This window comes from Megachile rotundata, chromosome 3, assembly GCF_050947335.1.
Source record: "Megachile rotundata isolate GNS110a chromosome 3, iyMegRotu1, whole genome shotgun sequence".
Classification (NCBI taxonomy): Eukaryota; Metazoa; Arthropoda; class Insecta; order Hymenoptera; family Megachilidae; genus Megachile; species Megachile rotundata.
The window spans coordinates 22,878,880-22,905,549 of record NC_134985.1 but is presented as its reverse complement, the minus strand read 5'-3'; the positions used below and the strand labels follow the sequence as shown (position 1 = coordinate 22,905,549).

Below are 26,670 nucleotides of genomic sequence, written 5' to 3'. Positions count from 1 at the left end.
TAGTTTGACAACCGATTGGTCGAGTTATGTCGGGCCAGTGACGCGAGCAAAACTTTGAAGAGAGGCCGATGCGTCTGTCGACGAAACGGTGGCTTCTACTCCGACCGAGTCAAGTAGAAGACGACGAGGGCGAAGAAGAAGAAGAAGAAGAAGAAGAAGAAGAGGAAGAAGAAGAAGAAGAGGAAGAAGAAGAAGAAGAAGAAGAAAAAGAAGAAGAACAAAGAAAAGAAGAGGCAGAAGAGGGGCGTGTTTGAGAAGAGCGCGTGCAGCGCGTATTTTTCTCTTTTCTTTTTTCCCCTCTCCATCTATCGTGATCGTTTGCACGCGTGCAGCTCCCTGTGGCGTGCACGTGCGTGGCTGCATCGGTGCGTGCGTATAGTGCAGGAACCGACGATGGAATATCGGTGAGGTCACGAGGTCACCGCAGAATGCCTGAGCCGAGGGCGAAGCGCTGTAAACACTGTGACGGTACGGCAGCCACTTGGCCGGAAAGGGTGTGAGACTTTCTTCGCTTGCGCATGGAAACAATTTGACTCCGTTCTAATTACGACTAACCGTTAATAAAATCGTTTTATGCTCTTTTCCGTATTTCTAACTCGACTCTTTAACTTTTAATTAACCTGTCCGTCCTTGTGTGTGTGCGTGTGTTCGAACGCGCGTGACAATGGTGGTCGCGCGTCAAACGTTTCCCGACGATACATGGTCCGACGAATAGTTGCAAAATGTTTTAACTTAAACGAAACGTTATTAGACTTTAGTTTTCGTTCTTTTACCGTCTTTTTTTTCGTAAAAAAAAAAAAATGAAATTAGAAAAGAAGAAAAACATCGGTTACAATAATTTATGTACAATATATCGTACGACTCGATACGAAAAGAATGAATTCGATCTTAACGAAATCCACGAAGAGTGTTGACCTTGACCACCGAAGACAGTTGGCGAGGAGCAAATTATTTAAGTCGAGTTTTGAAATTTCACGATAACGAAATTTCGTACGACCGTGAATAAATCGATGGAGATGTGATCGCGTGTCATGGAGCAGAAATCAGCTGTTTCTGAAGCACAGCTTCGATTCGTCTCGAAAAGAAGCCTTATCGTTCGCGTATTTTTTTTCTTTCAGCGAATCGATGTTATTTTATCGGTGTACAATCGACGAAAAGAGGTAGGTAGTTGCGAAAATAAACAATCGTCCACGTTTATTTACTCGTTTTATTCGAAACAACTGTTAGCCAACATTGTCGCGTATCGGGGGCATGCTCGAGAAGAGCACGCGAGCATACTTGGGGTTCGCGCGGAAGAATCGGGTATCGACGTACGATTAGTTCGTGTTTAATCGATAACGTGCAGCGATTTTCGGGAAAAAGTCAGATTCAATTAGAGAAAGAGGTGGTCATTTATTCCGCGTCTGTGGCCGAACACTTGGACGAAGCTTGAGGCAGACCAAGGCGAATGCGCATAGCGCATTCCGATCAGATGGCAACTACGTCCAACTACCTCCTCCCCTCTCCTTCGGCTTCTTCCTCACCCTCTCCGCTCCTTCCTGCTTCTTTCTCGTCTCTCGCCTCTCGCCTCTCGCCTTTCGCGCTCCAAACCGTCAGTATTTTTATCCTCGGTTATTCACCCTCTTATCTGCGAATAGAGGCGCCCCTTATCCACCTGGATTCGTGCCTTCTTTTGCCCCTTTCCTTTATCCGTTCTACGCTATTTACCTCCATTTTTCAATCTTTTTAGCTCCTCTTCGCTTCTCCTTTCTCGAAAACACCCGATCGTACTCGTTACCGTATGCGATATACGTGCAATCTAGGATGCTTCGATTACAATTGCATGCTCGAATTATATATGTCTACCGTCCGTAATGCCATACCTCTGATGTTTGTTGAACATTCGCGCATTCGTCGTCGAGGCGAGGACGCGAAAAGACGTTGGAAGAAAATGGTATAAAAGATTTTCCGCGAAAAAAAAGATGATTCGCGCGGAACGAAGTTTAATGTCAATATGTTAGCACGAGTCGGTTTGTTTGAATTTCTCTGCCAATCGATCGCCTATGCAAACAGCGAAACATTCCAGGATGGTAACGATCACTTCGGAGATTGGCCTACTTTTTTCTTCTTCCCAGTCGGTCGTTTTGCTGCCGTATCTCTTTTTGTTTTTCAAAACGTCAGAGCGTGTTTCGACCAGATGGCCGTGATTAAAAAAAAAGAAAAGCGAAAAAAAAGATTTGCTCTCTCTCTCGGCGCCGTATCTTACGTTTCCGTTAAGCGAACTCGGTACCGTCTGCGTCGAGAATTCTTAAACAGAATTTATAAATACGAGGCCGATCCTACGTTCCATTCGATATACGCGGTATATGCTTGATCTATGACAGTCTCGTAAACATATTTTCGCGAACAGTTCTGCACGAAGTTGGTTATCCACCGCTATTCGCGATACGAAATTCTCGAGTTCTGGGACAACCGAAGTACGAAACGTACAATCGAGTAATCCTTTCTACGTGGTCCGTTCTAACGTCGCCGAACGATTACGACTGATCTACGCGCGAACGAGTAGTGCGCAATCGTCACGGAAAGGATACGTTGACTCCGTCGATCGTCGTAGTAGAAACATTCGTGCTTTACGCGGCACACGGTAATACTCGTATCTTTTTTCATATAATTTTTCTCCTTTGTTTCTATATCGTTGTAGAAAATTGAATTCGTAACTTTGATCGTATCGACGATCCCCGCGACGTTTCGATCGAGTTAAATCGATCTCGATCTCGAAGGTAGGATGATCTAACAAAAAACGGCCTCGTTTCGAACGAAATTCTTCGTTCGAAAAGGTCGGAACCATACCAAGAATCGTTTGTTTACTTAAAGAGCAACTCGAACATGTTCGCGAATACCTACGTAGGTCGCCGTCCAAGAGGAAACCCAGTTCGTCCAAGTATTTCTGTGTAGACTTTCGCGGGACTAATTATACGGGAAATTATACAATACACACATATATGTGCATATGTATATTGCAAAGTCGAGTCGATAACGGGGACTCGACTCAAAGTCTTCGAACATACGGTTGAGCTTCGTGATCCGACAGGCACGCGGTGATGTATGAACGTAAGGATGAGTCGATTATTACGAGGAATCTGTTCCTTCGTCCTTCGAGAAGCTTCTTCGCTCGTTAGAGAACGTCCGCCCCTTTTAATTACTTTCTTCATAAATCAACAATCTTTGACGTTAGGGGGCACTGTTCTTCGAGGATATCGAACGTTAATTCTTTCCTTTGAAATGTTTTATTTCAAAATATCGATGCAATTTTAGCGGCCACCTTACGTTCTTCTTCCTTTCGTTTAATTCGTTTCTTTCCGAATTCGTCGGCGACGATAGATTCGACGATCTTGTTAAATCAGAGGAATATCGTTTAATCGAAATTACGAAGTTACGAAATTAGCTGTTCGTATCGAAAAATGTTTCGTCCCTGCGTAATTCGTGAAAAGTAACGGGCGTAAATTTACCGTTACGTATTCGCATTGGTCACGATTTTAATTCTATAACAAAGACACGAGTCGACGTTACGACAGCTATAAAAACGAGAGTTACGTGGCGGGTTCTTGATACGATGCATCAACGTTTATTAATACGAGGGTGTTTTGGATCCGAAAGGGGACGCGAACGTTATATCATCGGAGACGTAGGATTTAATGCACCACTATATTACGGAATTTTGACAAACACATCGCGCGAAGGAGAGAGGAGCAGAGGGGAAGAGATTTCGGTGTCGAAAAATGTCATCGCCAGATGTTCGAGGCTTTCGATCTAATGCCCGGATCGTCGATTCGGAAATTTCTTCTTTTTTTATTTTTATTTTACGAGATCTCGCGCGCGCGTTCTTCAAAGAAGAAAGTTTACCGTAGGACAGTGAAATATCGTGTTCTGGTCTTACACCGCCTTTATTTCCGTGCTCTTTTATTCCTCGTTACGTAAGTCTCGAATTATTTCGGTCTTTGTTTTCTTTTTTTCTCTTTCCTCTCTCTTCTCTCCCTTTCCTCTCTCTTCCTCAAGGCCATGATCGTTATAAGATCGAGTGGGTGGCGATGATCGAGAACGATCGAGAGACACGAAGAACATCGTCGATCTATAAATTTTCCTCTAAAATCGTCCCCTCTGATATCGAGACGTTGTGATCCTTATCCCGAGTTTTTTTTACCGTTCGCATTCATTTTTCCCGAATTTTTCGTTTTCATCGTTACACCAATTTCTACGACATTTTCAACGAATCAGCATTTTCGCGCGATAATTTCTTTTTCCTACTAGAGCTTTTTTTACCAGAGGTATATAGTATTTTTTTGGTTGTTCTCGGAAAATATTCGTCGATGCTTAACTCGCATTGTTCGAACGAAAATTCGAGTTGGTCGAGTTTAGTTCCGTCGTCGGAAAACTGGAAGAAAATCTCCGCGAATCCTTCGATTCAGGGGGTGTGGTATTAAAAGTGATTCGTAGGTTCGCGAATGGCTCGTAAACTCGGAACCCAACAGCTGTCGATGGAAAACAGAATCTAATTTTAAACCTGACTCCCCCGATGAGATACATTCCGGTAATCCAGACAATAGCTGTCCGAGGTTTTGACCTTTCCAAGCTACTACTAAGTTACCTTCAAGAATTTCATCTTACTCGATCGGTCGATTTAGAACGCGTCCGTGTACAAGCAACGCAACTTCGATACCGCGTACATTTTCCGAAGTTTCTTCGTTTCGACTTCTACTATAGCCGGTGGTAAGAATGTATTTAACGATAAGTTATTTCGTGATAGTTTGATCCTCGTTCCGTAACTGTTGGGTTCGTTCCGAGCCAGTTTGTAAATCGCTTATCCATCGGTTACTCGCTATTTTATTTCGTTCTATTCCTATAGTTTCTATTCTTGTTATTGCTTTCGTAGACACGGTGAAAATGTCAGAAGTCGGTATTTAACGTAACAACGAATAAACAGTGACACGTTTCTAAAGGCCAATCTCTACTAAACCGTAACGTCACCGTGTCCGAAAAAGGTTTCGCGTGACGAGCGTACAAGCGTGGATAGCATAGAAATTAATTAGACCAGAAAAATTACACCCTTCTCCGATACGGCAACCCTTTCAACGACATATGCATACGGAAATGCTGATGTTTAGTGTAGTGCCGTGGTGAACGCACAATGATTTTTAATAATTAACGATATTAGATCGCGTAATAATTTGCGAATATTAAATCGTCGGGATCCTCTCGTTATTTACGCGTGGCAGAAAGCAGGTGAAACGTTTGGAGCATCGGATCGAACCCGATCGGACGCTCGGGGCAAAGTATCTTGATGCACGACCTTCGCAGGATTTGCTGGACGATCATTTTTGGCAGCTCGCGGCTCCGAAGAATGGCTAGTTGGATTATTTATCGGAACGGTATGCGGGATGCGTGGGCACCAGTTCTTCCCGCTGCTTTAGCGTTTGCTCTGGCCGTTTTCCAAACGGCGACACCCTCACACCTATGAATTCCTTTTGACCGAACCACGGTGTGCGTTGACGCCTTCCTGCACGTACGCACCTCCTACCAACGATCTCTCGTTTCTTTTCACGACTTTTCACGAGTGGGGGCTCGTGTACGCGTTACGTTACGTTACGTCGCATCGTGTCGCGTCGCGTCGCGTCGCGTCGCGTCGACGTCGCAACCTCGCGATTACGTGTAACCTTTGCGCGCGTTTCCTTCCCATGCCTCTGCCCCGAGCCGTCACCGCGCATCGACCTCTTCTTTTATTCTTTTCTACTAGCGCCGGTGCTCCGATACTAGCCAGTTTATTATTGGAGGCGACCCGCACCGTCGCCGCGTTGGCCGAGATCTTTGCTTTCGAGGGGTCATCCTGGTTACTGTTGCGTCGTCACTACCTATCGTAACGTGCTCTGGAAAATAAGGCCAAGTTGGACGAGATCGATTAAAGGATTAGCTGTTCGTATCGAGTGGAAGGAAGAGAATAGGAAGGGTACGTTAATAAAGATGGACTCGAGGTGTCTCCAACAAAGTTAAGCGCAACGACTCGAGTAGATTACTGACTGGTCCAATAGGCTTTTCCGCGATGGAGACCTTTGAAAACGAAGCCACTTTTGTTTTCGTTTCGCGGTGTCGGTTTTGCGAATGCAAACGAGTCTCGTCGAGGTATTCTTAGAGCAAAACTCGCGTCAACGAAGCATAATCGTGAAACAGGAAAATGCATAGCGTATTAATAGATTTCTTACAAAAATAGAATCGTGATGCATCCCACTCACGCTTCGTTGAAACGGATCGAAAAGACCAAAGGTGTTTTCTAGGATTTCGATTACTTCGTTCATGCGCGGAATTCTTGTCTTTCTTCTTTCTTTTCCTCTTTCGATATTCGGGTATATTCGGGTGTAAAGCGGTTAAATCGCTGCGATGTTCTGCTTAAGAAAAATTTGCGAGAAGAAGTTTACAAGAATCTCGAATCTAGGGTGGAAGCTACGAAGAATGTAGGAAGAGCACGGCGAAACTAATTCTCGCGTTTAACTAGTACGTTTGTTTAATTTCTAAAGAGTTACGTTAGCGTAGTATTCCCGCTTACCGGTGGAGAAGATCCTCGATTTCGATTCCATGCAATTCGAAAGAGAAGGGGGTTGAAGATCGATTTTTCGCCTCGAGCTCGCGAAGAAAAATGGTTCGATCGTTTCCAAACAATCCGACCATAAATTGATCCGCCTTCGATCAAGCGATCCGCTCGCGTAACAGCGAGCAGATTGAAAGGGAAAAGAGTCGTTGACGATCGAGACAGGCGATGGCACGGTTCGCGCCTCTATCGAACGAGATCGAAGATAATCTCTTGTTTTTTCGATATTTTTTTCCTCGTTAGCCCTCCGTGAGCGTGTCGCGTACGGCGTTCGGCGCGCACACAGTCTCCGCCTGTTGGTTTTGGCAGCCGTGCGCATGGTTTACGCGGTAACAGCTGTGCTCGCACGCACTTTGCTCGCGCAAAACATCGCTAATGGACCGACAACCTTACCAAACTCAGCTTCTCGTATACGCGTAAATATAGTGTCCTTCCCTCTCTTTTCTCTTAGCTGGACAACCGTCCTCACCGTGTGCGAAAATTTATACCGGACGAAAGATCGATTCTTTCCTAAGTTCGTGGCCTCTCTACTATGTATTTTGTACACGCGACAGCGAAAACCAGAGTCCATCGGAATAAGGGCTACTCTCGAAAGGATTTTAGACATCTCTTAGACGCGATTGCGAATTCTGTTACGAGCGATCACGTTTCCGTTATGAAATTGGAAGTTGTTAACGATAGTGGGACACGCGAACGGATAGGTGTACACGAGTCGCGTGCGTGTACGTGTATACGGAACGCGAGATATTGCGGCAAAGCTAAACATTCCGCGGAACGTTCACCCTGGCTTTGCTATAAAAATAAACGGATCGCCAACGGTGTATATCAACATCGTCTCCGAGGTCTCCTTCGTTTCATTTACGATACTTTCTTTCCCTTTCTATAAGGACCCGCGATTGGTCCTTTCGCGAGTAAACTGGCAATTTTTACCGCGTTTCGATGGATCGATCGGCAGCCACTTTAACGCTTCTGTAAAGAAAACGACATAGAATTATTTCGATTCTGCCGAGAACTTTCAAACTTTCTTCCTCGTGATTATCTAGTACTTTGACCTTGACGTTTGATCGCAGTCAAGCTTAGAAACTCGTGGAAACGGGCCCCGCTCTCGCTCGTAAATGCGATTTTAAACGATGCTCCGAATACCGAACGATGTAAACGAAAGATCTGTTCGCGTAATACGAAAAAAGATGGTGGCTGATCGGACCGCAAAGGACGCAACAGCGACGCATCCTGAGCCTTTCGAGCGTTTCGTTGCTGTCGAAATGTTAGCAGTAGTACATTGTACGGTGTTCGCGTAGAGTGTTTTCGTTTCGTTGGCGAAATTGGTCGACCTTCGGTGACAGGAAGGTTCGAATATCTTCCGCGGAAGCTACGCGGCAGTTGGTTGCAAACAGGAAAGAATATGCATCTCGGACGTGCCAAGTGAGTCAGTGAGTTGGATGATTCACTAAATTAGATCGGTCGAATTATACGTTAGTTCGTTCGCGTAGTTGCATCGCTGTAACCGGCATTGATTCATAGCGTTAACGTGAATTTGATGCTGTACAATGAACCGTGATCGGCGGACAACGTTCGTGTCAATATCCGAAGGGATTTCACCTCGTCGAAGAGTAACATCGTGTTTCTCGACACGACGGTTTCGTAGTTCAGGACAGAACCTGAGCTCTAGGTCGATTCGAGAAAAAAGAATCTGCTCCATCTGCCGAAGGAATTTTTTTTCTCAGACTTCACCGTAGAAATATCATATAGATATAGAAATACGGAAATAGCTCTGGCGCGACAAACTAAATTCGTTTCTCGTAGTTAGGATTTCCCACGGTTGATCCCTGAAATAATCTGGAAACGGAAGTTTATCGCGATCGCGAACTCGGTGGCTAAGGATGCTCGTAATTCACCGGTGAACATAACGGATCAAATTCACGCTTAATAACGTGGATTAGAGGACGCGGTCGGTATAAGAGAGTAACGGATGAAAAACGATGATCGGCCAAGATATGATGACACCTGGCGTGGAGTTGGCGTCGCGTCTAGGAAGCGAGCCTCTTCAACCGTTGTAGCCCTTAATGAGCCCAACACGAGACTGGTCCAACCTCTTTAACTCCGTTTCTTCTGTCAACCGCTTCTGTTCGCTTCTGTTCGCTTCGCGGTCTCGCTGCTCTTCTCCCTCTTCTTCTGCTCTGCCTCTCCACCCTCGTCGCCGGACAGAACGTGACCTGGATGGTACCCAAACGAAATACCGTCCTCGTCGCATCCTTTTTTGCTGGCGCCATTTTGGAAAACCGTCCGCTCCAGTTGGTGCGTTTGTTCGGGTAAACAGCTTTGTGCCTGTCAACGGGAATTAATGAACGACTATGAAATCCAGCTGGATACGTACAGTTTCGCGGTTCGTTGCTTTTCGCTCGATTCGAATTTGCCAGATATTCGACTAGCTAATCCTGCGATGCTCGACCGAGCGAACAAGCTTCTCGCTATTCGTGCGAGGATTTCGAACACGCTGCGTCTTTACGAAAATTCCTAATTTCCTAATTACGGGAGTTGGGAAAAGAGGGTCTCGTTCGTTTACGACGAGAATTCTTTTCTTCGCTGGTTTCGAAGCAACGCTCGTTGCCAATTGCGGCCCAGCCGGGCACGCGAACATTTTCGACAGGATCGAGCACGTATTCGAAGCGGGATAAATCGCGCCATTTATGCCCAAGGTTGCGGATAAATCCGGCTAAGCGATTCGCGAAACGCATGCAACGCAAGACGTAAATGTCGGCGCCGAAACAGCGTGTATAGTCGGTTTCGCGACCCGACCGGCCAATTTCAATTTGCTCGACGTCCGTATGGACACGTCTCGTTTATCGTTCGGTTCTATCGACACCCAGCGGCCGTACTCAAAGTTGCGACAGGAAACGGATAATGGAAAGCCTGTTGGCAAGATTCGGCCGAAGTAAGACGCGTTCACGGGATCTTGCGATGCCCGAGAGCTAATTTCGTGCTCGCGCTACAGACATTTAACATTGGCATTGGAACGTTTTCCTGGTCAACCGTAGCTATTATCGATCGTTCGACACGAATCGGATCGCTGTTTTCGAGAGCGACGCGTGGACTAAGAGTCGCGGACACCGACCACGAGCCGTTTCTATCTAGAATCTAGCGAGAAGCGAAAAGACGTTGCAACTTGAACGTCTTTGCTCAGCTGTTCGACCACCTACGAACGTCAGTTTCGCTAGAGGACCCATGAAAAACGGCAAATTGTTTTGGAGTCGGTAACTCGGTCGCGAGCTGCTGATTAATGCACGCTCGCTTATTCAATTTCACGCACAGACGGCGTATTATTAATCAGTCAAGGAATGTAAACTGTACGCTGTTTCGTATACTCGTTGTCCTGAGAGAAGCTACTAAAATTACGAACGGCGACGACTTAATGTCCTGAGTTTGTCAAAATACCAGAAAGCGACGTTATTTAATCGGACAAGTTACAATCGCGTTAGATAGTTGTTTCGCGTATTTTATTAAGTCGATTTAATCAACTTTTCAATTACCTACTACTTAAGGAGTAGTCGAAATTCCGAAGTACATAAATACGCGACTGTGCTTTTTCGATCAAATGTTCCTTTCTCGAGTTGGAAACTTTATATCGACTCTTCTAGTTACTCGGCGTACGTTGAACAACGACTAATTCATAATGTGCAATTAATAAAGATAGATGTGTTTAGGTCGTGAAAATGGTAAAGTCCATTTTCATTCGTTATCGGTATACGTTAATTTAGCCTTTCGCGTTGAACGTTTAAAAATGTAACGAGCCAACTCGTCAATGAAGTTCTATAATTACGCATATCGAGAACATGCGAGGGGTCGCGTGAGGATATAGTTTGTGCTCTGTGCCCGTACGTTGGCAACCATTCTAAATACCATTGGCCAAATCTATATCACCCGCTTCATAGCATAAAACAGGTATTCAGCGATTCCTGTTGCCAAATGTGTTACGTCCCGAGCAGAATGTGTTCCGTTATTGATGAGTTTTCGAGAAGATCCAAAACGGCCTACACATTTCTCCATCTTTCTTTCTTCGTTTCTCCAATTTTTATTTCGACTACTATGGTCTATTGTAGGCGAGAAAAAAAACATTGAACGAACAAACAAACAAGGAATCTGCGGTACAATTGTCAACGTACCGAGTTTGCGCGGATTTCGATATTTCCGAATTTTAAAGTTTGACAGTTTACTTTATTGGACACGAACAAAAGATTGCGCTTCGCATTCTGGAATCGAATTAATTCGTAGTTCCGGCGAGTGCCTACTATTTATTCCTTTCTAGAAACAATTTCTAGAAACATTTGCAGTTCCGTCGGACGTCACGGAAGTTCTAGCGATCGCGATGAAACCGTTTGGGACCGTTCGACATTTCACCCACGCGGTGCGCTATGTTCGCGACGTGCCAGAATGGATTATCGCGCGAAAATTCCCTCGCAATAGATCGCAACGTACTATAGCGATACACTATAGCGAGTGCGGAAACTAGACATGGATGGCAGTCTTCGATAAAGTTAAAAGAAAGATCTTCTACGGTTTCTGTTTGTTTTTGCTTTCCGTCTCGTAATCTTCTCCGTTTCGAAAACCAACCGAAGTCCGCCCGAAAATGTTAAAAATGAATTTTATCCTCGATTGTCGTGTGAATTTACAGAATTTTTGACAGGTTAGGTTAGGTTAGGTTTGTGAAAAGAGGCGCTGGTCTGTTAACCCGAAAGCGTATCGCCGCGCCATGGTCGTATCGCGGTGCAACACACCGACGGAAAACAGAGAAATTTATCACGAGAAATTGCCTCGAGACGTCCTACGATAATCGCACGGGCCACGAGCCCAACATTTTCGCGCTCGAGGGCTCGGCTAGAGACTGTCCTTGCATTACGGATATTTCCGTCCGAAGTATTAGACGGTATAAAGGCAGAACGTGCCTCCCCTCAGCCATTCCCGGCATGGCCAGACGTTGGCAAACGCTATGCAAAGCGCTTCGTCCAAACTTTCTGCCCCTTTTTTGCCTTTAAACGCGAACCAACAGTTTACCCACCCTCTAAATCACGAGTATTTACATACTCTTATATATACATATACATCGTCGATAAATAAATAAATAAACGAAAATCAATTTCGAACCGCAATTATTTGTATTTATTTATTTAATACCTATCGACGTATGTTATATTGGCTCGAGTTAGATAGATCCGTGTTCGTTAAATGTACGCTCAGTAGGTGGTGACAGTGATAACAGTGGTTAAACACCTGTGCCAGAGTTCTCGCGTACGAATATTTTGCTGACGAGCCAGCAGCTTACAGGTGGTATCCTGTTCTACTACGCTTATAAACGTACACGCTGCAACGATACGATTAAAATGACCTATTACCCCATGGTTCGGGCGTATTTGTGGTTAGCGATTGGCTGAGCCGATGAAACGCTACAGGAACCTTGAAAATATATTAAGATACGGTTCACTTTGATCGGCGATAGGCCAGAATGTTTATATCTCGAATAAATCTACTCGGTTCGGAATTAATATCGCGAGGAGTCGCGAGGAATTCGACGAGCTCATAGTTTACCTGTTTTCGGTAACAGTCTTTCGGACGCCGATACCCGATAACTATCAATTTGGCGCAAACAAGTAGCTCGTTTGAACGAGTTGTTCGTTGCTATCGTGGACGGCGTTATTTACAGTATCGTTTTTGGCTTCAAAGGAATTTTCTTACCGTTCGATATCGGAACCACGCTCTAACGTATGGTTAGTGGCCTATTGCACGGTTACGCGCTGCTCATTTTGCTGAATCTTTTTGTAAAGAATGCAAACTCGTCTCCAGCCAGATTCACTCGAACTTAAACCTGTTCCAGAACGCGGTTAAAACGCGTTAACGCGTTCGCTTAGAAACGCCGGTGTATAACCCGTATCGAAGTATACGATAACGCGTTCGCTACTGCAGCGATAACGGAAAAAAACATCGAAACACGAGTTATCGAGGTTCGAACGAGATCGAACGAGATCGATCGAGATCACGGTAATGACAGAGCATATATTTCGCCTAACCAAACAACCCGCATATTCGAAAGGATTTCAAACAACCGGCGACATCGAACCTCTATAGGTTCAGCTTTTTATCGGCCATGAATTTGTATAAAAGAAAGGGTAACAGTTACATTGTTTCTCTGGCTATTCCACGAACAATTTCGAATCAGAGACTATCGGGAACGATATTCTTACCTGGATATTCACCTGCCGATTTATGTTCGCGTCTGCCGTTCACCGAACCCATAACGCGAACCAAGGCTTTCTTGGGTTCGTTTTATCGAAAGCAACAGGTAGGAAAAAACTGAGAGAGAGAGAGAGAGAGAGAGAGGGGAAAAGGTATCGGTATTCGCGTATGTAAATGTTAAGTCTATAGAAAGAGGTGGCCCGTAATCGCTTGCACGCCCTCCAGACAAACGGCTTTTTGGTGGAAGGTGTAAACGACTTTACTGGCTACTTAAACTCGTTTCAGATCGATGTGCAAACGACCCTGGCAACGGTCGGTTAAGACATTATCCTGATGGTAACTTTGGTAAAAAATACACCGCGCCGCCGTCTCTCGTCCGTCTCTCGTCTCGAACGAACCTTCTCCGTTGTTGTTTAATTTTACCTTGCGGCCAGTGTTTTCGACGCGATATTTTATGTACCAATCCGTAAAGACGATCGTGCAACAACTCGCTATTATTTTATTAAAGCAACCGTTCGCGACCGTCGCAGAGTTAACACGATTCGGAAACGATATTTTAGGAAAAATTGGTGAACGCGATACAGCGATACGGGAACTCGAGAACGCAGGGACACGGAACTCTAAAAACTCTAAAGGTGCGAAGAACGAACGCGAGAAAGATTCGACCGCAGAAGTAGGGGAACGAGAAGTCGATGTCGGTAAACGCGAGATAGATATTAAAACTAGAGAGCAGACACGAATGATGTATTACTAGGAGGGTCGAAGTGCCAACCGACCTCATCCGCCCTCTTGTCGGCTGGCAGCACTCCACATTTTCTAGAATGACTCACGATAAGCGGGTCGAGCATTCGACCAGTCTGTCCTACCGTCTGTCGATGCTGCTCGTACGCGCGGCATAATTCGCCTGACCGAATAATCCAACGGTAGATTCTCTTTTCTGTCTCGCCAAACAAAATATTGCTTATCCTAAAGAAAATCGAAGTAGCGACGCGAAGAAAATTCGATTAATACCGCGCAATTTTCTCGACCGGAAGATCGATCCGGGTATATTTTGTCGCGATATGTTCGCTCCGTGTTCCTTTTTCCTCGATCGATCGTCTCGTATCCCATCATCGTCGATTTTTTTTGGATTTTTTGCAGGGAAAACAACGTAACGTTAGCGTAAAATGTGTCGCTCGAAGCGACACAGGAATTTCACGCCCACGCGAGCGAAACGCGTGTTTATTCGTAGCGGAAAAGAAGACCGCGAGGGTGGCTCGATCTTTTGAGCCGTGGCAAGTGAGGCAATAATTTTCCTGACAGTCTTTCGTTCGAGCTAGCAAGACGCTTTCTCGTTAGCGTGCTTTACTGCTCACCGGTGATTACGCGAAATTACCAGTCGGCGAAAAAAAGAGGGGAATCGACCGATGATTAATAGAAGCGAAACGAAAGAAAGAGAGAGACGACGAGTCTCGGCGAGAAATTATGGAAGACAGGTGCCGCGAAATAAATGGAAGAGTCCCGATTCGACGATTTCTTTATTCGCCGATCCAGCCGGCATCGAGAACTTATGGTTTCGAGAAAACATCCCCTGGAATCCGTGAGACGCTTAACGAACCTCTACCGTCCAGGACGACGTTTTTATTATATGATCGATGCTTCGTTGGGAATTAGCGCTACCAAGTTTAACCGATTCGAGAGCAGGGATTAGCGGTAACGCTATTCGAGAAACGTCTTTATTTCCCGCGTTCTCTCCGTACTGGAATCGCCGATATAACGAGTCTATCTCGTCGAAGATTGTCGCATATTCGATTTGAAAGTTTATTCGAATTCCTTAAAGGATACGTTGTCGACATCCTACGAGTAATAGATTATAATCGATGTAACGGTAGAAAGGAAAGATTGTTCGGTCGTGAAATAAAAAACGAACGTCGCGAGCGGTAAAGGAGAAGACGATTGTATAAATTTCGGGAGCAAGCAACTCGTTAAGAGTGGAAATTTCGCGCGTTATTTGCCGCCTGTTCGCGAGTAATCCAGCACGTGGTAGGGAAATGTTTGTGTCAGCGCTTGGCCGTGGCGATATAAAAATATATAAAGTGCAGATGTAAAGATCGCGGTTAACCAAACGCCCCCGCGACGCCGCCGTGCCGGTTGAAATGTTTGCCCGTGACTCAACGACGTCTTCCTTTTTTTCTTTTCTTCCCCGTCGTTCATTTTCCTTTTTCATCGAAACGCACGCGCAATTCCTCGGGCCTTACGCGTACTCTCGCGATCACGAGATCACGTTTCAGGATCACGCAGCGTCGTTCCGAACACGCAGCATTCGGTTGAAATAGCACCGCCAGCATTGATCCTACCTCTTCGAGAACCGACAATTTTTCGAAGCGGAATTGTTGGAGGGCATTTTCGATCTCTTCGAATCGACGAAAATGTATACGCCGCTTTCTTCGGGTCTCGATAGAAAAAGTTCCAAGACGCTGCGTTGATTTCATAAAACTGTCGTCGAGGAGCCGATTCCGACGTAACGGAAGATCCGAACCCCTGCTTTCTCCTCGGTATCTTTTCGGTCGCGGGGCGGAAGAGCAAATATTGAATGAGGGAAAGCGCGAGAGAGGAGGTGCTTGCACGCTCGACGACGCCATCGCCACGCGCACGCTTCTTTTTATCCTTTTTAACGAGATCGAACTGTCCTCGCTTCGCGTTCATCGAGACGTCTCGGTTGTTCGTAGGAATCCGGCTGGATTCGCTTAACCGATAGTAGCGATAGTAGCAACCGGGAAACGGAGAGGCGGAAAGTTCGGGAATCTATCCAAGCTTTCCACCGGGTAGCATCGGTAATTCGAATTAAGTCTGACCGCGTTGCTGACCGGCCGTTACCGAAGAGGGAAACGAGCGGCCGCGAGGGGTGTAGACCGAGTCGTAGGGTAAGACGTAAGACGTAAGAAGTCAAGACGCAAATAGAACTCCCAAGTTAGCCTAACGGGCTTGCCAGAGGCGGATCGAGAAAGAGGAGAAAGGGGAAGTCGAAGCGAGCATATGCTTACCAACCGTCTCCTCGTTGCTTTTGCCCGTGTACCTTCTATCCTCTATCCATGGATCCTATAGACACCTTCCGAGCGTTCCTTCTAGCTCCATCAAAGTATCTTCGTCTCTTCGAAAAGTAACCTACTGTTCGTAATTCAGCGAAATTTCTCCGCGGCAATTCGAATGTTTGTATTCTCGTACGCTAACGAGCTAATTCGATAATTATATCGATAAACGGTTCGAAGCGGGGCCCGAGATTGAGACGCATCCGAGATTGCTAATGAAAAGGCTGGTAACTAGTAGGCTGATTTTATCTGGGAAACACTTATCGGGAATGTTTCTTGCCGTCTAATAGTGGCGATTATCGGTAGCGTTGCATGCCAGCACGGATAATTACGAGAGGAGTTGGCGTACAGCTCCGGTAATGATCTCCGTAACGGCAAACACGTTCCTCGCGAGAATTTGACGTTCGATTACGAGGATCGCTTTCGACGTATCGCGATCGAACGACGTTATTGGAAATTTCATCGAATCGTCGTTTCATTTTTTCGACAAACCTGTTTTTGACCCGTAACCTTGAAACAATTATGCGGCGACAGAATGAAAAGATATCTAAGATGCTCTAATAATGAAATACATAGCGAATTCGTTGGAGTAGATAGTACCGCAGCGGCGTTGTCGCTGCCACGGTGCGTTACGTTCATGGATTAAAAATCGTGTCAGATCTGATCGTTGTACGTCGGCGAACCATGCTGCAACGGTTGCGCGCGTAAAAGCGCAGTCTGGCTCTCGCGTACGATTATTTACGCGGTATCGCGATAACGAGGCTTCGGTTAACGAGCTTTCGTATCGCGCGATCGAACGCGTCTCAACGTTGGAAAATTTCGACGTAATTTACGCCGACGCGTTCACCTTCCAACATTATGCAAAGGATTCTGCTATCTCGAGACTCCGAATCCACGTTTTCCGTGCTCTTCGACGACTCTACCGTGCTTCGAGCAAATATCTTTCGTACATTACGAGACTCCTCGTCCAAATTGCGAACAACATTCGTACGCGTAATAGTCGAATGCGAGTAAGCAACTTTCCGTCGCGTGCTCTTGGACATTGATTTCGCTTATTTATCCCGTTATATGGTTCTTGCAGGTTTTACATTTTTTTTCGAAATTTTCTGTTCTTGGAACAATGGAACTTTGGATATCCGTAATCGTAAGTTTCGTCTGTACAGTCGTATACGAGCGTAAATGCGAGGCGTTAAACGATTGTACAAGCGTTAAACGAAATAACAGGTCGATTTCCGTCAGTCGGCTTCGTTTTTGAGGACATTGGCAGCCGTCGCGTTATTATTTTAACGCGAATCTTCTGGCGATTCTCAGCCAGATAAATAACAATGCTTATGCAATCCGAACGCGTATAACGCGCTTGTTCTGAAATTTCGTGATCGTGCGTTTTATACGCTCGTTATTTCGTTAAACCGTGTTTCTTTCTGTTTCAGGTAAGCGAGTTCTCTGGCCTTCGTCGATTACCCGTACGACGGTAAAACATTAAATATGCACCCAAAGTGTATTACTTATTGCATGCACGCGCTATTCTTTCTATTTGCAAGTGTTTCTACCGGTACGTCGTCCACCCTCGAGTTTATCGTTTTTTATATCGGATCGAGATAACGTTCCATTAGGGTCGATGGACGATTGGACTAATTGTAAGCTTAAGGATGACACCGGTGTTCGCGTAAGAGTAAGCGTAAGCGAATTAGCGAAAGGCCTGATCCTTGGATGATGCGGTGCCGGTCGAGATAGAAGACCGCGAATCGAGCCTATCCGTAGGGACAGAAACGTAGATTCGTTACGCTAGTAATGTTAAATATCGAGAGAAGAGAAGAATCGAAAAATATCGTTGGCTCGCTCCGACATTCGTAACTGCGACCTCGACACGTTTCGGCAAAAACATTTCGATGCGTACGTTTTCACGAAACGAGACTAATCGCTTAAAAGCCACGATCTATCGAGCGATGTTTCGGTAGCACGGCGATACCTGACCCAAGTGATCTCGCGAAAAATCGCGATGGCACGCAGCGCGTCGATAAAATCGATTCGTCTCGTTGTTAACATTCAATTTTCGTCGAATCTTTCAGATGGTTCTCGAGACGCGTACGAGACGCTCGTAAATAATCGAACATCGGCACAAGCTCTTTTTCCTACTAACGTCGTATTTCCGACGTTTCTCGTCCCTTGGCGATTATCGTTTATTGTTTCGAAAATAATTGAACGACCACCTGCTTCGTTTTTTCGCGTTTTCATTTGATCGTCGGCGATAACCGGGAAGGTAGTTGAAAGGTGGACAGAGCGTTTGGTAAAGCTATTAACCGGTAAGCAGCGTTAAACTCGGGGGAACATTTTCTATTTTGGTGGTTGTTACGAGCACGGAGCTCGCTGACAAGCATCAGAGAACGCCTTTTCGTTCGAGACTAGCCACGTGGGCGGAACAACTTCCGTGTCTCCGAGAAACAGCGTTGACCGACGCGTCCATTCTTTGTTGGTAATTTTCCGATGCATCCGATTCCTTCTCGACTTTGCGACGCCTTCTCCCGATTCTTCCGATTTTCCCGATTTTCCCGATTTTCCCGCGGAGAAAGGAAATCGAGCGTCCAATTCGATTCGAACGAATCGACACGGCGCGGCGAGTCCGCTGCTGGCACAAATCTTCTCTTCCTTTCTATTCGCGTTTCCGTCAGCCGTTATGCAACCAATCCCCAAACGAGATTTGCACTACCAAACATCCGAAGCATGTTGGCCCTGGTACATTCCTAACACCCGGTATGGCGTCTACCTTTTAGGCTCGCGGTTCGCCAAAATTCGAGCGGAATACTCGGTGCGCGTCTGTCCCAATTGTGTGTGTTCCTATTCTATAATTAAATCCCCCGACCGACTGGTCAGGAAAAAAGAAAGTCGTCCGTTTATTTATCGCCTCGGCACCGAACCTCTTCGGATTAGAGCGATCGCGACGATTCCTCGAATCCGTTGCTAAAACGTTCACGAATTTTTCTTCGTATTCCTTTCGTCGAATCGGTTAGTTATGGAAACGTGACAAACATTTTTCGCGTCAAGTTAATACGTACGTCCAAAGTGTCCCTGGCCGCGTCCGTTTAATCATACACGCTCGGTTGTTGGCAGAACCGAGCTTATTAAGCTCTGGCCACGCCTGAACGTTACGGATCAAACTGTCGGGAACACGGTTTAATAAGGATGGTATTAATACACAGCCTATTTTCTGGTGCGAAATATCATTCTGGTACCTCATCCGTGGCCTTTCGCGACGACGACTCGCGTATCGCGAGCTCGCTTCTCGTCGCTCCTCGGAATTCGACAGATTCCGATCTACCGAATTCCTATGTGCAGCTGGTTCGTTCGATCGTGAGAATTTTGCGATTCGGATAATCGACTCTCGTCGAACTAACTATAAATAAAAGAAAAATCGTTCCGATCTCGAAACGAAGAGGGGCAAAGAGTCGAGGAGAATCGCGATCTACGGAACAAGATAAAAAAAAAAGAAAAACAACGGAGGGCCGTTTAATCCCCGAAGAAAGAAAGGACGGTGTATTACGAGGCTTGCTTGAAATAATGAGCAACGAGGAGTCAGCGAATTTTTCGAGAGAGCTCAATCAACCGGCATAATGCAGCTACATGCACGCCATTAGCTCGTCGCTGGAATATTAATTACTCGTCCGGAGGATCGCGCCCTTATCTGCTCCTTTCCTCCGCCATTATCTCTGTTCCGTTACGCGAGATTGACATAATTATTAAAAGGATACGACGGTGCTAACTCGTTCATTGAAATTTCCTTGCTTTCCTTTCGATCGATTAAATCTACATAACCCAGCGCGAATCTTTCCATGCATTTACCTCCGATTCCATCTTCAATTTCCTTTTAGAAGTAAAACTCTCTTATACAAGTATTGTAGAATTGCTTACTGGAGAAGATCGCGACCCAGGCCTACGAGTACGTACACGATCGCGCATCGATAGGACTTTGCCAATGGTTTGTCGCGGTGATAATTATAACGAGAGGCCGTTTATTTTTGTTATTTACTTTGGGCGTACGCGATCCGCTTGTCGTTGCCTCCCACGATTCTGCTCAAGTTACTAAACTATTGTCCGGATTAGATCCGTGACAAACAAGCCAGCTCTACTAATCGCGTTTTAGCAACCGTGTCCTCGTGTTTATTTCGTGTTTTCTTCGAACAATTCGAAATATCGCCGATTTACGCGAAAATCGAAACCCATACGAGCCAGCGAAGTCGAGAGCGCGACCTATCGAATCTAAAAGCGAAGGCAAGAGTAACGATAGCGGAATGAAAAGATCGTGCCATCAAAGGCAAGAAACATCGCGCGTCGCGATTCCACGCTTCGATGATTACATCGAGACTGTGCAATGTCTCGAAGGACTGACCGAAAGAAGCGGGTCCGACAGGCCAGGCTCCGTTGATCGCGCGGGATGAGCGTGGCTAAATAAACGCGAAGGAGTTTCGGGTTGTTGTAGGTGGCTCGCTTTCGATCGATTGTTACGAGGCAGCATCGGTGAAATGCACGAGAAGAGAACCGGGTGAGTTTACGTCGCGTTGCGGCGCGTTGCGGCGCGCTGCAAACAGAAAGGCAGATCGAACGAAAGAGAGACAGAATTTGCCTCGGATACAACAATGCCTTTAATGAACCCCGCCTGGCTTATTACCGGTGTATCTCACGGCACGATGTTCGTCTCTTTCTTATTCATTGTTCGATCTTCGCGCGGATCTCGTGCTCCGTTCACGAACGAAACTTTGCGCACGGTGATTCAGCCGCGATCATAATAATCGCTAACGAGCTGCCTTGGATCCTTGGCGTCGGTCACCGCTTTCGTCGACAGGACCAAACGATGTTAAATTGATTTTTACTTTCTTGTATCCTCCGCCGAGGTCGCTCGAAAATTTGCTGACGTCGCGACGCGTCGTTTCAGAAATTTACGATGTTCGGCCAGATCGGAAACGAAACTAGATCGACGCATGTTCGCGATAGTCGATATCGTATTAGGATCCGGACGGTTATCGAAATCTACGGTTCCAACGTAGGTTGAATCGTAGGGCGAAATCGTAGGGTGGAGATTTGTCAGGAAATTTTGGCGGTTTGAAAATTTTCTTCGGTCGCTCGATGCGACGATTACGTCAGAATGTTGGTCGATGACTTTCGCGATTCCGTTGCGCTTTTACAATTGCGACAGCACAAATTGCTTTATAATTGTTAGAAAGCCGAGATTTATCGGTAAGACTGTTGGCGAGCGTGAGAGCCGACGCGAGCGGATGCTCGAATAGGCGCGGCCGTTTAGACGCGTGTTCGGATGTACGAGATTTACTTTGCAAATTTTGTCAGCGCACGTTAGCGAGTACCGATCAAACGATGTCAACTTTTCTGCTCGATATTTGAATCGATGTACGAAGCGGTTTATGTAGCCGATCGTTTCTTCTTTCTTTTTTACATTAACCGAATCGCGTTACGAAAGCGCGGTTTCGAAAACCCGTTTCGCGGCTGATATAAGTTAATGCTTAATTAAGAGATTTTACCATTGCGCATGAATTACCGGTTGGATCGGACAAGCTGAAAATAAATTCTTTAATTATGATTTAATTATTGCTCGCAATAATCCGCTAAGTGTCGGTAATTCAGCTTTGGATGTGTTACCAGGCGATTATCGTCTGTACCGTCGCTACTACGATTCCGGTTAATTAATTTTCGCTTAATGCAACTTGGTTAATTGCGCTTATCGCTCGTTTTTTACTGTTTCAACGAAGGAAGGGCCCACCCTAAGCGAGAACCCATCCTAAACGATTACGAAACGCTATTCAGGAGATACGAACGTAACTTATTTCGTTATTCTACGAAAAAGAAAATTGCTGTTCGAGGGTCAATAGGAAAAAAGCAAGATTACCGCTCTCGGAGGGAATTTCGATTTGAAGCTGGTCGAAAGCATTTTAACGGGCGAATTATTGAAATAAACTCCGCGCCGTGTATCGGGCTATTCTTTGCGGAAACTCCGAATATTCCGACCGTATCTCGCGAACCTGTCTCGAATAAATACAGGGAAATTCTCATCGTCTGCGTACTCCGACTTGCATTCTCGTATTTTATTTTAAACAAAGACACAAATAGGAACTACGTATAGCAATCTAGAAACAACTAGAAACAAAAAGCGACTGCGTGGACCAAGAAGAGAAAATTACCGGATAAAAGTCTGATCTGATCGAAGAGGCGTGAGAATCGCATCCTCGCGTTGCCGTCGATTCGTTCATTCTCACGAAGAATTGTTCAAGTTTTTACGATTTCGTTGCGTACGTTCGTGTCACTTACCAGGGCTCGAGGGGACAGGAAAAAGCAAAGCGAAACGCAGGTAGTTTTCCGTTTAAAAGACGGGTCTTACAAACGGGATTACGTATTTAGCCGTTTAACGGTGGCACACGCGGTTCTCCGACTCGTTTGTTTTCGCGATGCGTAATATCCTAATTCTCTAATTAAGTAACCGAAAGAACAATGGGGGATGTCGAAGCGAAAGCGCGATCGAGTTAAGAATATTGAAGAAAGTATAATAGGTAGCTGTTTTCGAAACAGCTAGACAATTCGTTATTACTGTTTAAGTGTGTTGCTCGCGAACTAAGCAGTTTCGAAACGTAGAAAATCTGACAGGTAATCGCGAGAGAGAATTTGTTGTTCGTTCTCGAAACTTAGGAATCGCGACAAACAAGCGATAAGCTTTTCCGTCGAAATAATCAAGATATGTCATTCTGCGGTATGATGTAACGTTTCAGCTGCTCCATTCAGGCGCTCGAAATCGCGTATATTTATTAATACATTACCATTCGGGCGCGATTGCTCAATGAGTTCTGCGTACCAGATGTTACCGGCGCGAACTCGTTTCGATTAATTTCGAAGACGCGATCGATTAAAATTCGCGTTCTACGGTTACTTTCGTGGTTACGGATCGAAGGCGCGACGGTGTAACGCGCGGCGACGATGCCAATAAGCGGACGAAGAGATCGAGTTTGTACGATTCACGCGTAGGGAGTTTATGATTCGCGACAGTTATAAATCAGTAGCCGAGATCTCCGGTTGATCGGTGGCTACCGGTGGTCGAGCGGATAACGCGTTTTCGCGGCGTGCCGAGCTGTTCGAAGCCGCGCCACGTCGGTAGATGCGATTTCACGCGTGAGATCGGTACAACTCGAGCGGAATCCCGCGCGGAATGCGGCTGTTCCTTTTTCTGCGACTGCCTCGCCCAGAAACGGACCCAGCTCTATTTCGCGACAAATGCCGATTCGTAACGCGCGATAACCCTTTTTTGATTTCATGCCAGGCCTGATCGAATACCTACCTGGCCCCGAGCTACGCGAGAAACGAGCTTGCGCGCAAAAAGGATGCGAAGCCGACTGGTTTTCACCGAGTTCTTCGCGTTTCGGCTTTTCGCTCGCTTCTAAATTGTCGCGTCGCTCTCCAAAAACTGCCCAGATAGAATATATCGATTGTTACGTAGCCGAACAGTCAAGCAATTAGGCTTAATCGCGACTTTTAATCGCAGAGAAATTGATCGCTACGAGTCGAGTCTCGAGCTTCGATGGCTGGCGGTAGGCTAACAAATATACCGAACGATTCGCTCGACTGCGGTAATTGCGGTACGAATTAAGCAGAATACCGTGTGCACCGAACGGGCCATGGGAACGACCTCAAACCTAATACCGTTTCCACTGCTTGATTTCACCTCCTGTCTCTCCGACACCGTCACGTGCAGCCCCGCTGTTACGGCATTACGCCCACGCAACTCGCTCGACTATGCACGTGTTGATAGAACTGTTATTCCGCGGTAAGGAAGCCAACTTAACAAACAATTGCGCGAGTCAAACGTTTTTCCTATTTATTCTAGTCGTTGGAAATTGTTTAAAAGCCCTAAAACGGCTGTTGCAATTGGTTAACTCGACGATCGTACTCTAGATCGCTGAACAGTATACGTTCGATTCGGTTGTCTAGCCTCCGAGAGTGTTCGTTCTGCTTGAACGTCCTCGTTATAATTGTTTAAAATTGCTTCGAAATAAATGAGCGCGCATTCGCGTAATATTCGCTTTGGTTTCGGAAGATAAATTTACGCGGGACCGACGCGTCGTACGAAATAAAATGCAGCTCCTCGGTAAGCGATACTCGCATTTGCGTAATTTAAAAGTCGGATTTCTGAACGGCATGGAACGCGTTTCTCCAGACTCTCGACGACGGTTCACAGGCGCCAGTCGAACAAATTAGCCAGAGTCTTCGATTAATTTTACCGGAGGCGATGGATCGAAGCTTCGCATCTTTTAACATCCGAGTCGACGAAATTCTCTTTTCTCGCGATTGTTTTGCCTAGAAAATCCGTGTACTGTTCGTATCGGGCTACGTTTCCGATATATTAACGTAGCGTCGCAGCGATCTTTACGGGATTCGTTTTATAATAACGCTCGAATTCTTAAATACGATATTAAAACTTGGCCAGAGTGCGGAGATACTTTTTTCGTATACTGTACGCGTCGTTCGAAGTTACCGAAAAAGCACATAAAATTACGTAATTGGTAATCATTACGACGCCGTTTATAAATTCAGGCATTCGTTAAATTATACGGGCCGCGTTAACGTTCCTGGGCGTAAGCGTATAAACTTGCCAATCACTTTAATTAGATGTCACGCGCACGTAAAACGCTCGAGCGCGTAATTGCAGTTCGCTCGTCGGCCGATTCTTATCGAAGCGATGCTTGTCGCATTTTTCACCGCCACTCGCGAATCTTCCTCTCCTTTTAATTCGTCGTTGGTTGTTCTCGTAACTAGTCTAATCACGATTATCGTATCGCGATAGGCCTAAACGAATTATCAATTTTCGTAGGATCGCTCGTGTGACTAACGCGAAACGAAACGTTACAAATTAATATTCCGCGTTAAACGCGAACGAAACATGCGTTCACGGATCTAGAAGTAACTCGTTCGTAAACTGTTGATAATCTTCGTTAACGTATTAATTACACGGTGTAAAAGCGTAACAAAGAATCCGAGTGAATCCTTTCGTTCCGGACAGCCCGCAAGCTTGCATGACGTCGTAGCTACAAAAGGGATTGACGTTCGCGTACGTGGCACGCATCGGTGTTTACTTTGTACGCTCTTTGTTCGTATTGCGGATCGCAGTGTCCCGTGTATCGATCGTTCGAACTCGATCCGTTCCGTGGAATCGATTGTTCGCGGATTTTCTTGCCGTTACGAAGAAAGATCGAAGCAACCGGGTATTTTAGCTTTCGATCGTTCGAACTCGTTCGATGGAAGTTGCACGGTAGCCAGAAAATCGACGAGAGCCGAGCAGCTCGTTATCGTTTCATCGCGAAGCGTCTTTTCGAGTAAACTTGTACGACGCGGTTAACACGCGTCGTTCTACGCGTAATATTTCGAATACGCAAAACGTAGGAAATCCTGACACGGCGAAACGGTGAAACGGTGAAACTGCACCGTCAATGTTTGCTCCGAGCGTTATCGTATCGCGTAACAACCGCATAGTTCCAGCAACCGGCCACGCGAAAGCGCGAACGTTACTTTTTATTATGTTTCGTGTTAAACTGCATCTCGTAACAGCAACAAATCGCATTGTGCAGACGAGAAACTAAGACGAGAAACGAGGACCATTAAAATACCAGGTTAATATCGCGAAGACCGGTAACCGGCAGCGACTCGCGTACTGTAAGGTGTGCCACGATATTTGTTCACCCTGCATCGTGAAATCGTCCTACGAGTCGTTATTTCTCTCCTTCTTACGCCGTAACATTATTAATCCTTATTCTTAATGTATGATCCTTAATATCCCGTTGGTAATCCATATTATCGTATATCCCATTAGGCATGGCTATTTATACGTACACTGTACCTGTCAATCCGTTATCGCGTAATGGAACCGGATTTGTACGAGCGGTATCGCTTTATAGGGGTTCGAAGAACCGAAAGAATTTGGCAAATTCCTTTTCGATCCTGTGAAACTTTCGAGCAGGTTGCCGCGTGCCGCGGTGGTCTCTTCGTTTCGCGCGCAACTACGAAAAACTTGTCACTATCCTCTTTTTCTTACGAAATAACTGACGGATACGATTACGAAGAAAATCGAAACATTGACCCGGTAGTATTATATAATTCGATAAACTTTTCGGGTGGAGAGACAGCGAGATGCGAGCACCGACAAGGATCGTTCGATAATATTTGGAGAGATCTCGTAATCGACGAAATTATACGGTCATCGTTGCGTGGGCGTCAGCCAGCGGTTTCCAAACAAACCGCGCATGCCACCTATGGCGAATCCTCGGGATTATTTTTTCAAATGATCGCGATCCAACGCGAAAGAACGCCTGGCAAATGTTAGCAACCTCGCCTCGATGACGTCAGTCCCTTGTCTCTTCGCGATCGCGTCGATTCTTTTCGCAACGGGCCGCTTCTTCTTCGTCCCGTTTCCGTTTCGACTCGCGCTTCTATTTCTTCTCTTATTCAAGTATTTGCGTATTTTCGAACGAAACGAAACGAAAAGAAAAGAGAACGTTCGATTTCGCTTACTTCGAAGTAACAAAGCGTTTCGACGTCGCGTCGGAAGAACTGGTCGTGAGAATTCGTGGAGAGCAGGAGAATCCGAAGGCGAACGAAATGACAGAAACGAGCTTTAAATTAAGTTGTTCGCCAGGATTTCTTCGAACGCTAGCCGGCTTATTAACGAGCAAGCGAGCTCGGCTTGTGTATCGACGATGTCTTAACGAGCTTGTAAGA

General features: G+C 45.8%; 1 protein-coding gene across 1 annotated transcript in view; it reads left to right on the top strand.

The window, feature by feature from the left end:
* The first annotated feature begins 338 nt into the window (after window positions 1-338).
* Window positions 339-26,670, top strand: part of LOC100876600 (uncharacterized) — a 165,276-nt gene continuing 138,944 nt past the window's right edge. The window contains exon 1 of the mRNA XM_076530141.1: window positions 339-468. Within this exon, the coding sequence (XP_076386256.1) occupies window positions 429-468 (40 nt within the window). The 5' untranslated portion in view covers window positions 339-428. The remainder of the gene's footprint in view (window positions 469-26,670) is intronic.